Consider the following 12708-nt stretch of genomic DNA (forward strand, 5'->3'; position numbering starts at 1 on the left):
TTTGGCTTGTTTTTAATCCTACCAGCCAGCTTAGTGACAATAAGGCAAAGCAAACTATGTGGCCCTTAATCAGTATGCTAGAAATTATGTAACAAAGGTACTTTTATATAATTACAGAATTTTAGTCCTTGAATCAAAACAAGAATTATATTGTCTCTTAATATTAGACTGATTCCCCAATATACTAAACCTGGGGACAGACCATGCTGAAAACATACCTTGTTGTGCTTTTTCCACGTTATAATTGGCGTCTTGGAGTAGTTTGGCAATCACAGATTCAATATCTTCGCCTACATATCCAGCCTGAGTCAAAGTTGTACAGTCACAGATAGCAAAAGGGACATCAAGGCATTTAGCTAGGGTTTGTGCCAGCAGAGTTTTACCTACAAATAGAAACAGTCACTAAAAGTTTACTGAAAATATATTGGCACACAATTTTTCAATAAAAATGCAAAATAAATTTTAGTAGTATATAATAAAAAGTTGTCAATTGCTACATCCTTCCTCTGCTATTATTTTTTTTAGAGACAGGGTCTTGCTCTGTCACCCAGGCTAGAGTGCAGCCTGTGATCATGGCTCACTCCAGCCTCAATCTCCTGGGCTTAAGTGATCCTCCTGCCTCAGCCTCAGGACTACAGGCACGTGCTACCACACCCAACTAATACTTTATTTTTTATAGAGATAGAGTCTTGCTATGTTGCCTAGGCTGGTCTCAAACTCTTGGCCTCAAGTGATCCTCCCACCTTTGTCTCCCAAAATGCTGGGATTACAGGTGTGAGCCACTACATCCGATCTATTATTATTTAAATATAGCTGTTTTTTATTTTATTATTCCTGTTAAGATGTTAGGGATTGGCCTGAAGGGCAACACCAATGCCTCAAATTCAGTTTGTATTCTATGCAGGAATACTGATAGTGTATCTAGATGACTGGCCTTAGATTTTCTTCTCAAGAGCCATAATACTTCAATCACAAGATACAGGTTATAGAATCATTTATATTCTGATTTTTAAAATGAGTAGTAAATTTTCTCAGCAAGTTATTTACCTGACCCAGTTGGTCCAAGCAGCAAAATATTACTTTTTTCAAGTTTTATGTCATCATGAGAAGAATCCAATACTTCACCTCCTCGTTTTTCCTGAGGTATTTGTTGATTTACCTGTTGCTGCATTGATGCTCCTAAAGCATTACCATGTGGGCTAATTCCAGCAATCTGAAGCAATTCTGAAAAAAATGCCAAAGGAATTACTTGAGCTTCATTTGAATTTACTTGAAGAAAATGTCCCATAAAAACTTTTATCTAAAACTAAATATCTACATAGAAAAATTTAAATATTTTGACATTCTGTCTTACCTACAAAGGAGAAAAATCTCAAATTATCTAGTGACAAACATATAGCACACAATGATTATATAAAGAACCTCAAGCAAAGGAAATTGATTTTTTTTCACTGTTCTTATTTATATAAATATTTAAGAATACTCCTTTACCCAAGGGAAGGCAATACAATAGAAGAGCAGAGCCAGGAGTTAGAAAGCTTTAGCTCTGGACCTTCCTTTGTCTCTAAGTAGAAGCTACATGATCTAGGGCAAGTCATATAAACTTTATGTTCCTGTTTCCTAATCAATAAAATCTACTAGAAAAACCAAATATGATACACACCTCACTATCTCTGGCCCTATCTAAATCTCTAATTTTATTGGACCTGTACTGGATCTTTCTAGTTCCTTTATTAGAGACATAACACTTAACTAGATGTGACTGACATTGCTAATGACTAGATGGGACTGACATTGCTAGTGAAGTATCAGTTTATCAGCCAGATTCCTACAAAAATAAATCTTTAGGCTAGCCATGGTGGCTCACGCCTATAATCCCAGCACTTTGGGAGGCCAAGGCCAGTGTATCACCTGAGGTCAGGAGTTTCAGAACAGCCTGGCCAACACGGTGAAACCCCATCTCTACTAAAAATAAAAAATTAGCCAGATGTGGTGGCACGCGCCTATAGTCCCAGCTACTTGGGAGGCCGAGGCAGGAGAATTGCTTGAACCCGGAAGGCGGGGGTTGCAGTGAGCCAAGATCACGCCACTGCACTCCAGCCTGGGCAACAGAGTAAGACTCTGTCTCAAAAAAATAAAATTAAAATAAAATAAAACAAAACAAAATAAAAATAAAATAAATAAATCTTTATTCTCACTTTCTCTTGGCTGAAGGAAAGATTATCCAGATTTGTAAATATTCAGATTGTTCTTGGTTCTTAGCATTTGAGTACCTGTCATCATAACATACTTGTTTATATTTTCTGAATTTATTTTTACATTTTCTTTTCCTTTTTTTTTTTGAGACAGAGTCTGTCTCTGTTGTCCAGGCTGGAGTGCAGTGATGCAATCTCAGCTCACTGCAACCTCCGCCTCCTGGGTTCAAGTGATTCTCCTGCCTCAGTCTCCTGAGTAGTTGGGATTACAGGCACACGCCACCATGCCTGGCTAATTTTTGTATTATTAGTAGAGACGGGGTTTTGCCATGTTGCCCAGGCTGTTCTTGAACTGCTGACTTCAGGTAATCCACCCACCTCAGCCTCCCCAAGTACTGGGATTACAGGCATGAGACACCGCACCTGGCCTAAATTTTATTTTCTAAGAAATTGATTCAGAAAATCAGACTTTCCAATGATTATTTTAATTAAACTGATAGAATAATAGTTCAGCAGACATATCTATTATCATGGTCCTATTCCATTTGGCTGTCACTTTCAAACTGTCTTCATACTTAAGGTAAAGGGTTATTCTATTCATCAAAAACAATAAGCATTCCATAAACATCTGGATTAAATTGTGCTACCTTTGAGGGTTAATAATTAGTGAATAATTCACAATGTTGTGCCTCATTATAATCCACATCAGCCAAGAAAACTCAGTCTGCTGTATGAGGTTAGTTAAATTGTCACTAGCAAAGTACTTTTTAAAATTTCAGCAAAATCTGGTTAGGGATTGTGATAACATAGGAAGGGGCTTGGGTTAAGTTTAGCTCTGCTCAAAGGGAAAAAATGATTTAGATGTAGCTTCAGATAAGCAAGGCCAGCAGGTGCTTGTCATTCACTCATTCTCTCTCTCTCTCTCTCACACACACACACACACACACACACACACACACAGACACAGACACACACACAAGATTTAGATGAATAAATGAACAAAATTGCAAGAGGCATATTAATTACAGTGGAACCACATAATCTATGTATTTAACTTATTTAATGATTTAAGTTTAAAAAAGAAACAATTTAAATGATACAGATGATATCTATCATCCCATTTTATGAGTATATGCCTTAGAACAAACTCGAGACAACTCTCCGATTCTTTCAGTTAGTCCTTGTTTGTGCATCTCTCACTGTGTAAGCACAGCTCTCTAAAATGAGGACCATGAGCAAGCAGGCTAGTGTAGTAGTTAGCTGCACAGAGCTCACCAGCTGTGTGGCCATGGACAAATTACTTAAAATTTCTGTGTTTCAGTTTTCTTATTTCCAAAATGGAGATAAAAATAATAGTTTCTGTCTCATGGGTTTAGGGGAGATTAAATGAATATATGCAAAACACTTAGAACAATACCTGGCAGATCGTTTTATAAGTGTTACAGAAGAATCTGCTATTATTATTACCATTTCCCTAGTGTTTAATTATTCACACAACACAGCCCTTAAACGCAAACAAAGTATTTCATCTGGTGCTCAACTTAAAAAACAACATTATATTCCAAAGATGGAGAAAAAAAGCCAATTGCGTCAGTCCTCCTAAAAGCTGTATGTTGGTCTCTAAAATTTGACTTCCAAAGGGACTTACAAGAATTAATCTTATTGTATATGATTTTGGTCTAAAACCCTAGACCAGTGTTAGGGTCTAACACCCCTGGCCAGTGTTAGTTAACAACCTAACTTTAGAACTTAAAATCCCACATAAAACACAACAAAACAGCACATGACAATAAATTTAAGCTTTTGAAATATTTGTTTCTAAGTCAATAAATCTTTTACATAAGTTCTTAAATACTGTTACTTGTTAACATTTAAATAACATTAAATCACTACATATATTACATGACATGTCTTTCAAAATATGCACTACAGACTTTCTTTACTAATTTAGTATAGTTTAACTAGCTGTCAACACAATTTATGAGTATGGTATTGACTGCATATCTGAATATATTTTTTCATTATGAAATATAAATTACATATATACGTAAAGGTTATTATTTAGATCTTACATTCTTATATACAATTTAATTCTATTGCATTTACTGTATTTCTTAATTTTACCACGCACGGTATAATCAGTATTTCCATAAATTTAAAAATAACTGGGGATAATGTAATTTTATTACATGTGATAAATGTCATGCCCAAGTTGGTACACCAGTTATATTCTCATGGCTCATCCTATATATAGTACACTTCAAATAGTGGATATATAATACTACTTGGTTCAAAGGCAAATGTAAAAACATCAAACTTAGCTAATTTTCTTTATTTCAATTACTAAAACAAAAGGCCATGTGAATCTTTCTATGACACCCCTGGAACCTCCACCCTCAATGCAGCAACTAACTATATCCATCCCAAAGGAATAGGTGGAACACAACAGAAGGGCCACTGTCCTTGGTCTATCAAGTCCTTCCACACCCTCCATCGGACCATCTGATGCTTGTAGGGGCAATCTGGGGCTGGAAACAGTGAATTAAGGCTTACTCATAATTTGTAAGACTGTAAGTTTCATAAACACACACACACACACAAAAGTGTGGTTTCTGGCAAAGAGTAGCTAGAAAATAATCTGCCTCCCCCAAATTCCTGTGACCCACAAGAAGCAGGCCAACTCTAATTGTAGTTTGATAGAAAAAATAAAAAATAACCCAACATATGGAAACGACACAAATTAGCTATGAAAAACTATTCCAAAGTTATCTATACCATGTATGATAAACACATTTAGATAATACGTATCTTTCTTGGTAATACACAAGCAAATACATACATGTCTATCACTGTTACTGCTGAAACACTTCACTGAAATAAATGTCAAAAGGAAGAATGATTACAGAGGAGGACCTGAAGTCACTTACTTGTAAATCTGTACTCATCCTCCCGTCTTCTTATTTCTAACTCTAAGAAAGAGGATGAAAATATTACATATTTGTTTACCTTGGGGGAACAAACAATGAGTATCCCACCTCCTGTCCTCTTTCAAATATATTTAAAAGATGTGTTCGCTAACATTTTTCAGCTTTTCATATATGCTGTATCTTTTCTATATTAAAACAAAACCATGCATAAAGATGGCTGTCCGGTTGCTAATATTCACATTTGTCAAATCTATAATTGATATCTATTGTAAGGGTATAATAACATGTCTTTAATAAGAGTTTAAGCCCCTCATGCTATAAATATTATAACCATTTGCTCCTCCAGCACTTAGAATAGCTTAAATATTTATTTATTACCGAAGAAAACAAAAAAGTTTTGCTCCATAACTATCACTGCTATTTGGACCTTATAAAAATGAAGATTTCAGGCCAGGTGCAAGAGTTCACGCCTATTAATCCCAGCACTTTGGGAGGCTGAGTCAGGTGGATTGCTTGGGAGACTGAGGTGGGAGGATCATTGGAGCCTGGGAAGTTGAGGCTGCAGTGAGTCGCAATCCAGCCTGGGTGACAGAGCGAGACCTTGTCTTGAAAAAAAAAAAAAAAAAAGGTTCCAAGTCTTCCATTAGTTATGACTTATACTTTCTAAAAATAACTGATACCATCACATAACTATTTTGCAGTTATATGATGTAAGTTCAGCAAGTGAACGAGTGTCTTCATTGAAATAAATTATGCATTTAGTTGCCACTAAAGGCAATCAAAGATAATGTAGACTTATAAATTTAAGTACTTAGCAGAACTCCTTCACACTGTACAGTGATAACTAAAAGAATCTAAAATGATGGAATATAGGCCTAAATCAGAAATTGGGGCTGTCTGGCCAACAAAACAAAAAATTAAATATTCATATTTACTCTATTCATAATTGTTTTTAATAAATCATTCTATTAATATAATATACATTATTGTCCATAGTAAATTGAGATTATACAGTATACTGGTATATTAGAATCTATCCTTAATAGAAATTGTACTTTGAATCACTTACAAATTTGCCTTCACACTCTGTAGCTAGGGCCCAAAGAAAGCCGAGTGCTGGATATATTAAGTTATTATCTCCACATATCTCTGACACAGGCAAATGAAATTCTGTATCCTGAACCCAAGAGAACTGAGTCATACAGAGCACTGCCAAGATCCATTCATGGGGAACTAGTTGTGGTGAAATCTGTAATTCAAAAATGATGTCTCAATCTCTACCCCAGTGGCTTTCAAACATTTTTTACCAAGACCCTCAATAAGTAGTATATTTTTCTTTGTGACTCAGAACCCATGCACATATAACTGAAAACGTAAGTTGTTTTTTTTTGTGGTTTTTTTTTTTTTGGAGATGGAGTCTTGCCGCCCAGGCTGGAGTGTGGTGACGTGATCTCGGCTCACTGCAACCTCTGCCTCCCAGGTTCAAGCGATTCTCCTGCCTCAGCCTCCCAAGTAGCTGGGACTACAGCCATGTACCACCCCACATGGCTAATTTTTGTATTTTTAGTAGAGACGGGGTTTCACCATGCTGGCCAGGCAGGTCTCGAACTCCTGACCTCAAGTGATCCCCCCGCCTCGGCCTCCAAACGTGCTGGGATTACCGGCGTAAGCTACCATGCCAGGCCTAAGAAATAATATTTACCTTAACTATAAGTTAATGTATTCTGATATTTTCTATTTACATCTATCAAATTTTTTAAAAATGCTGTTGGCAAATGATTTCATGACACACTAATGGGGAATAACCTGCACTTTGAAAAATGCCACATTATATAAAAAACATTTTAAGAAGAAAGTGAGGAATTACAAATAAAGATTACTTTTAAGCATATTTAGGTCAATTATCAAAAACGCTACCTCTTGGTGTTAATGATGTCTGCTTCTCAACCTCTGCTTGCTGTCTCAGATTAGCTGGGATATTATTATATATTCTCTTATAATGATTGTACACAGCAACTGAAAGCACCTTCTTAGCAAATGACTGGCCAACAACATACTTGTCGAGGTAGTTATAAATCTGAAAAATGATTAGGTATGAATAATTTAATATGAGCTATTATAAGAGCACACACATTAAAAAGTTATATACTAAGCATATTTGCTTACAGTTTTAAATCTGAACAAAGATTCTCATTAAAAACAAAATGACAATACATTATATAGCAATGATTCAGAGGCCCTGAACACTAAATGAACAAAAACACAATTCATTTGTTCTCTAGCTTAACAAAGTATCACTGTACTCTACTAGTGTTATGCTAATTTCTATTCTATAAACAATGCTATCAATCTTTATTTTTTGATAACAAATTAAATTTAAAGTAACTTAGAATATATACACATGCCACCATGGTCTAAAAGTATCAACATTAATGTAAATCATTAAAATAAATCTATACCTGTCAATCAAATGAATAATATTCTTCACAAAGATAACATATTATAAAACTACTCTTTTCAGAAACAGGCATTATATAATCAAAAGCCATTATACTATCAGTATCTATGTGTTTTAATACATTTAGTTTTTTCTCAGATATTAACTTTAAAGCTACTCATTTATCTGAGACTCTAAAAACTGTATTCTTATTATTTTTTTATTTTCTAAAAATATATTTTTTTCTTTTTTTGATACAGGGTCTCACTGTGTCGCCCAGGCTGGTCTTGAACTCCTCGGGCTCAAGCAATCTTCTTGCCTTGGCTTCCCAAAGTGCTGGGATTACAGGCATGAGCCACCAGGCTCAGCCCTAAAAACTTTATTCTTAATAGTAGCTAAAGCTCTATTCTACAGTTGGTTATTGCCAACAGCTTGGAACCTAGGTTAAATTTTTTAAGTTTTTAGTGAATAGAAATGAAATGGTTGGTGGATTAATATTCACCAACTCCTGCCGGGCATGGTGGCTCACGGCTGTAATCCCTGCACTTTGGGAGGCTGAGGCGGGTGGATCACTTGAGCCCAGGAGGTGCAGACCAGCCTGGACAACATGGCAAAACTCTGTCTCTACAGAAACTAGCTGGGCATGGTGGCACACACCTGCAGTCCCAGCAACTGTGGAGGCTGAAGTGGGAGGATCACTTGAGCCCAGGGAGGTTAAGGCTGCAGTGAACCATGAGTGTGCCACTGCACTCCAGCCTGGGCAACAGAGTGAAACCCTGATTAAAAAATAAATAATTCAAAAACTCCTGAAAATAGTTAAACCGCCTGGAATTTTTTTTTTTTTTTAGACGGAGTCTTGCTCTTTCACCCAAGCTGGAGTGCAGTGGCGTGATCTCGGCTCACTGCAAGCTCCGCCTCCCGGGTTCACGCCATTCTCCTGCCTCAGCCTCCTGAGTAGCCGGGACTACAGGCGCCCGCCACCATGCCAGGCTAATTTTTTGTATTTTTTTTAAGTAGAGATGGGGTTTCACCATGTTAGGATGGTCTCGATCTCCTGACCTCGTGATCCGCCCGCCTCGGCCTCCCAAAGTGCTGGGATTACAGGCGTGAACCACCGCACCTGGCCAAACTGCCTGGAATTTTAACTCACATGTCTAAAGTCTACACAAATTCGTATAGAATATAAAGCCCAATATATTTTCCATTTTTTAATGACAAATTCTTTAATTGTTGACCATACACATTTTATTATAGTTTTAAACATCTTTATTCCTTACAAATTATACCAATGACATTAAATCTGTCACAGCACATTTGGAAGTAGAGACAAATGCACTGATATCTAAACACAGTAGAAGAAAGATACACTGAGGCAGTGAGAAATAATCTAAGTGTGCAAACATCTGAGACACAGCCAGAACAGAAGGCACATAGCCAGGGTACAAGGGTTCCCAGTTCTCAAAAAGCACGCACCAAGTACCCAATGGAGCTGGTGGTACATTCTGTTACGTCTCACAGGACCAAATCATACTCGGCCTGAGACTTCTAAAAAGAGTCCACACTACCAAAGCCACAGTGCTATACAGAGCAGCCCCAGCACACTGGCTATGAAAAAACTACTCACCTATATTATTAGACTGAAGGCTGTTTTACCATAAAATAGACCAATTTAAGGGAGATAATTACAGACCTTTTTTTTTTTAAGGCTAGTCAAGTGGACCAGCCTAGGCTGGTGTTATTGGAGGGTCTATATGAACAAAAATAAATCAAAAGTTGCTTGCTCTATTGTAGATATTATTTCAGATTAACTTGGTATTAACAAGTTAACATTTTAATAATTATCTAGCTATATTTCACTGCTACTGAATACAGTAATCATAACATGGGAAAAAGCAACAGACCCCATATTTAAATTCCAAAAGGCAATAACAATTTAGCCACACATGGTCCATATTATGAACCTATAATACTTGTTTAGATACTAGTATTAGGATTCAATGTAAACTTGGGAGAGGGAAGCAATGGAACATTTTCAAGATAAAATACTTGTAAGACTGAGCTTAAGACTTATACCTTCTTAGGGGGAGGTGGTGGTTTCTGTTGGAATGCCAATTTTACAGCTTCTGCTGCTGATTCAGGTTCTTTAATTATGCTTTTCTTTGAGTCTGCTTCAGATAGCACAACAAAAAAATGATGACACTTTTCACACTTGACAAAACGGGTGGATGCTGTAAAAGAAAACAGACATAAGTAGAGGGAAATAAAAAATAATTCCAATAGTGTTTAACCTTAAAGACTCCAGTGTAAATGAAAGCTATGCACCTGACAAAAAGTAGACTTGCTGTTCAATCTACTTGCCACACAAAAAGCCTCATTTATATGCCAAGTATACTACAAAGATAGATCAGTCAACTACCTTTTGCTCATTTCTATTAGGTCCCTTCATTTTGTGATATACTTCTTTAAAAGAAAAGATTGGGTGAAATTTTTCCAACTTTCCATTCACTAAAAAAGATTTTTTTTTTTTTCTTTTGGAGACGGAGTCTCGCTCTGTTGCCAGGCTGGAGTGCAGTGGTGTGATCTCGGCTTGCTGCAACCTCTGCCTCCTGGGTTCACGCAATTCTCCTGCCTCAGCCTCCCGAGTAGCTGGGATTACAGGGGTGCACCACCATGCCCAGCTAATTTTTGTATTTTTAGAAGAGACAGGATTTCACTATATTGGGCAGGATGGTCTTGATCTCTTCACCTTGTTATCTGCCCGTCTCCACCTCCCAAAGTGCTGGGATTTACAGGCGTGAGCCACCGCACCCGGCCCACTAAAAAAGATTTTAAAACCTCTTTGAGAATATGGAGTAATCATCTATTTTATTGAAATACTTGAATGAACAAACTAAAAAAGTAAAATACAAGATTCATATATTTTTCCAATATTATAGAAAATGTCAAACATGTACAAAAGTTGAAAGAGATAAATCTATTTTAATTCCTAAAAATGTAAAAAATGTATATTCTTTACATTCTCTTAAATCCATGAGCATTTTTCAGGTGTGGTGGCTCACGCCTGTAATCCCAGCACTTTGGGAGACTGAGGCAGGTGGATCACCTGAGGTCAGGAGTTAGAAACCAGCCTGGCCAACATGATGAAACCCCGTCTCTACTAAAAACAAACAAACAAACAAACAAACAAAAACAAAAATTAGCTGGGCCTGGTGGCAGACACCTCTAATCCCAGCTACTCGGGAGGCTGAGGCAGGAGAATCGCTTGAACCCAAGAGGTGGAGGTTGCAGTGAGCTGAGATTGCGCCATTGCACTCCAGCCTGGGAGATAGAGCAAGACTCCATCTCAGAAAAATATATATATATAAAATTATTTCATATCTTTCTTATTTTATCTTTACTCCACTAGTTCCTATTTCTCTGATCAAAAAACCACTAAGAAACTAACAAAATACTGCTTTCTCAGTCATACTGATTTGATTTAAAGAGAATCATGCAGACTTTGAAAGCAATACAAAGTTAGTTTAAAGTGAGGATAAAAAGAGTCCCTTTTTTCTTTTAAAAATTTTTGGCCAGGCACAGTGGCTCATGCCTGTAATCTCAGCACTTTGGGAGGCCGAGGCGGACGGATCACGAGGTCAGGAGATCGAGACCTGGCTAACACAGTAAAACCCTGTCTCTACTAAAAATACAAAAATTAGCTGGGTGTGGTGGTGGGCGCCTGTAGTCCCAGCTGCTCAGGAGGCTGAGGCAGGAGAATGGTATGAACCCAGGAGGTGGAGCTTGCAGTGAGCTGAGATTGCACCACTGCACTCCAGCCTGGGTGACAAAGTGAGACTCCGTCTCAAAAAAAAAAAAAAAAAAAAAAAAATTTGTGGATACAAGTGATGAGTTCATGTCCTTTGTAGGGACGTGGATGAAGCTAGAAACCATCATTCTAAGCAAACTATAGCAAGGACAGAAAACCAAACACTGCATGTTCTCACTCATAGATGGGAACTGAACAATGAGAACACTTGGACACAGGGTGGGGAACATCACACACCAGGGCCTGTCATGGGGTGGGGGGAGGGGGGAGGGATAGCATTAGGAGATATACCTAATGTAAATGATGAGTTAACGAGTACAGCACACCAACATGGCACATGTATACCTATGTAACAAACCTGCATGTTGTGCATGTGTACCCTAGAACTTGAAGTATAATAAAAAAAAAAACTTTGTGGATACACAGTGGATGAATACATTTATAAGGATTTCTCAATTCCAATGGATCAGCTACAGAATATCCTATGTTAAAGATGACTTATTTTTCTTTTCTCTTTTTTTTTTTTTGAGACAGGGTATCGCTCTGTTGCCCAGGCTGAAGTGCAGTGGCGTGATCACTACTCACTGCAGTCTTGACCTCCTAAGCTCAAGCAATCCTCTCCCCTCAGCCTCCTTGAGTATCCAGGACTACAGGCACGCGCCACCACGCCTGCCTACTTTTTTTTTTTTTTTTTTTTTTTTGAGACGGAGTCTTGCTCTGTCGCCCAGGCTGGAGTGCAGTGGTGCGATCTCGGCTCACTGCAAGCTCCACCTCCCAGGTTCACGCCATTCTCCTGCCTTAGCCTCCCGAGTAGCTGGGACTACAGGCGCCTCTCGATCTCCTGACCTCATGATCTGCCCGCCTTGGCCTCCCAAAGTGCTGGGATTACAGGCGTGAGCCACTGCGCCCGGCCGATGCCTGCCTACTTTTAAAAATCTTCTGTAGAGACAGGGTCTCATGATGTTGCCCAGGTGGGTCTCAAACTCCTGGACTCGAGTAACCCTCCTACCTTGGCCTCCCAAAGTGCTTGGGATTACAGGCGTGACCCACTGAGGCCAGCCTACTCTTTCTTTTCAAAACATGGTTATAGGATGTTGGCGGGGCATAGTGGCTCACACCTGTAATCCCAGCACTTTGGGAGGCCAAGACAGGTGGATCACTTGAGCTTAGGAGTTCAAGACCAGCCTGGCCAACATGGTGAAACCCTGTCTCTACTAAAAATACAAAAACTAGCCGGGCATGATAAGTACCTGTAAACCCAGCTACTCGGCAGGCTGAGGCAGGAGAACTGCTTGAACCTGGGAGCCAGAGGTTGCAGTGAGCCGAGATGGTGCCCATTGTGCC

At 38.3% G+C, this 12708-nt stretch overlaps 1 protein-coding gene across 2 annotated transcripts in view; it reads right to left on the bottom strand.

The window, feature by feature from the left end:
* Nucleotides 1-12708, bottom strand: part of CLPX (caseinolytic mitochondrial matrix peptidase chaperone subunit X) — a 42882-nt gene that overhangs the window by 13328 nt on the left and 16846 nt on the right. Inside the window, exons 4-8 of one of the 2 annotated variants that reach the window (XM_054450194.2) lie at nt 9633-9787; nt 7040-7199; nt 5123-5164; nt 1048-1224; nt 219-383 (exon numbers count right to left, since the gene is read on the bottom strand). In XM_054450194.2, coding sequence (XP_054306169.1) covers nt 219-383; nt 1048-1224; nt 5123-5164; nt 7040-7199; nt 9633-9787 — 699 coding nt within the window. The remainder of the gene's footprint in view (nt 1-218; nt 384-1047; nt 1225-5122; nt 5165-7039; nt 7200-9632; nt 9788-12708) is intronic. The other variant, XM_054450195.2, reaches the window with a different exon arrangement.

This window comes from Pongo pygmaeus, chromosome 16, assembly GCF_028885625.2.
Source record: "Pongo pygmaeus isolate AG05252 chromosome 16, NHGRI_mPonPyg2-v2.0_pri, whole genome shotgun sequence".
NCBI classification, from domain to species: domain Eukaryota; kingdom Metazoa; phylum Chordata; class Mammalia; order Primates; family Hominidae; genus Pongo; species Pongo pygmaeus.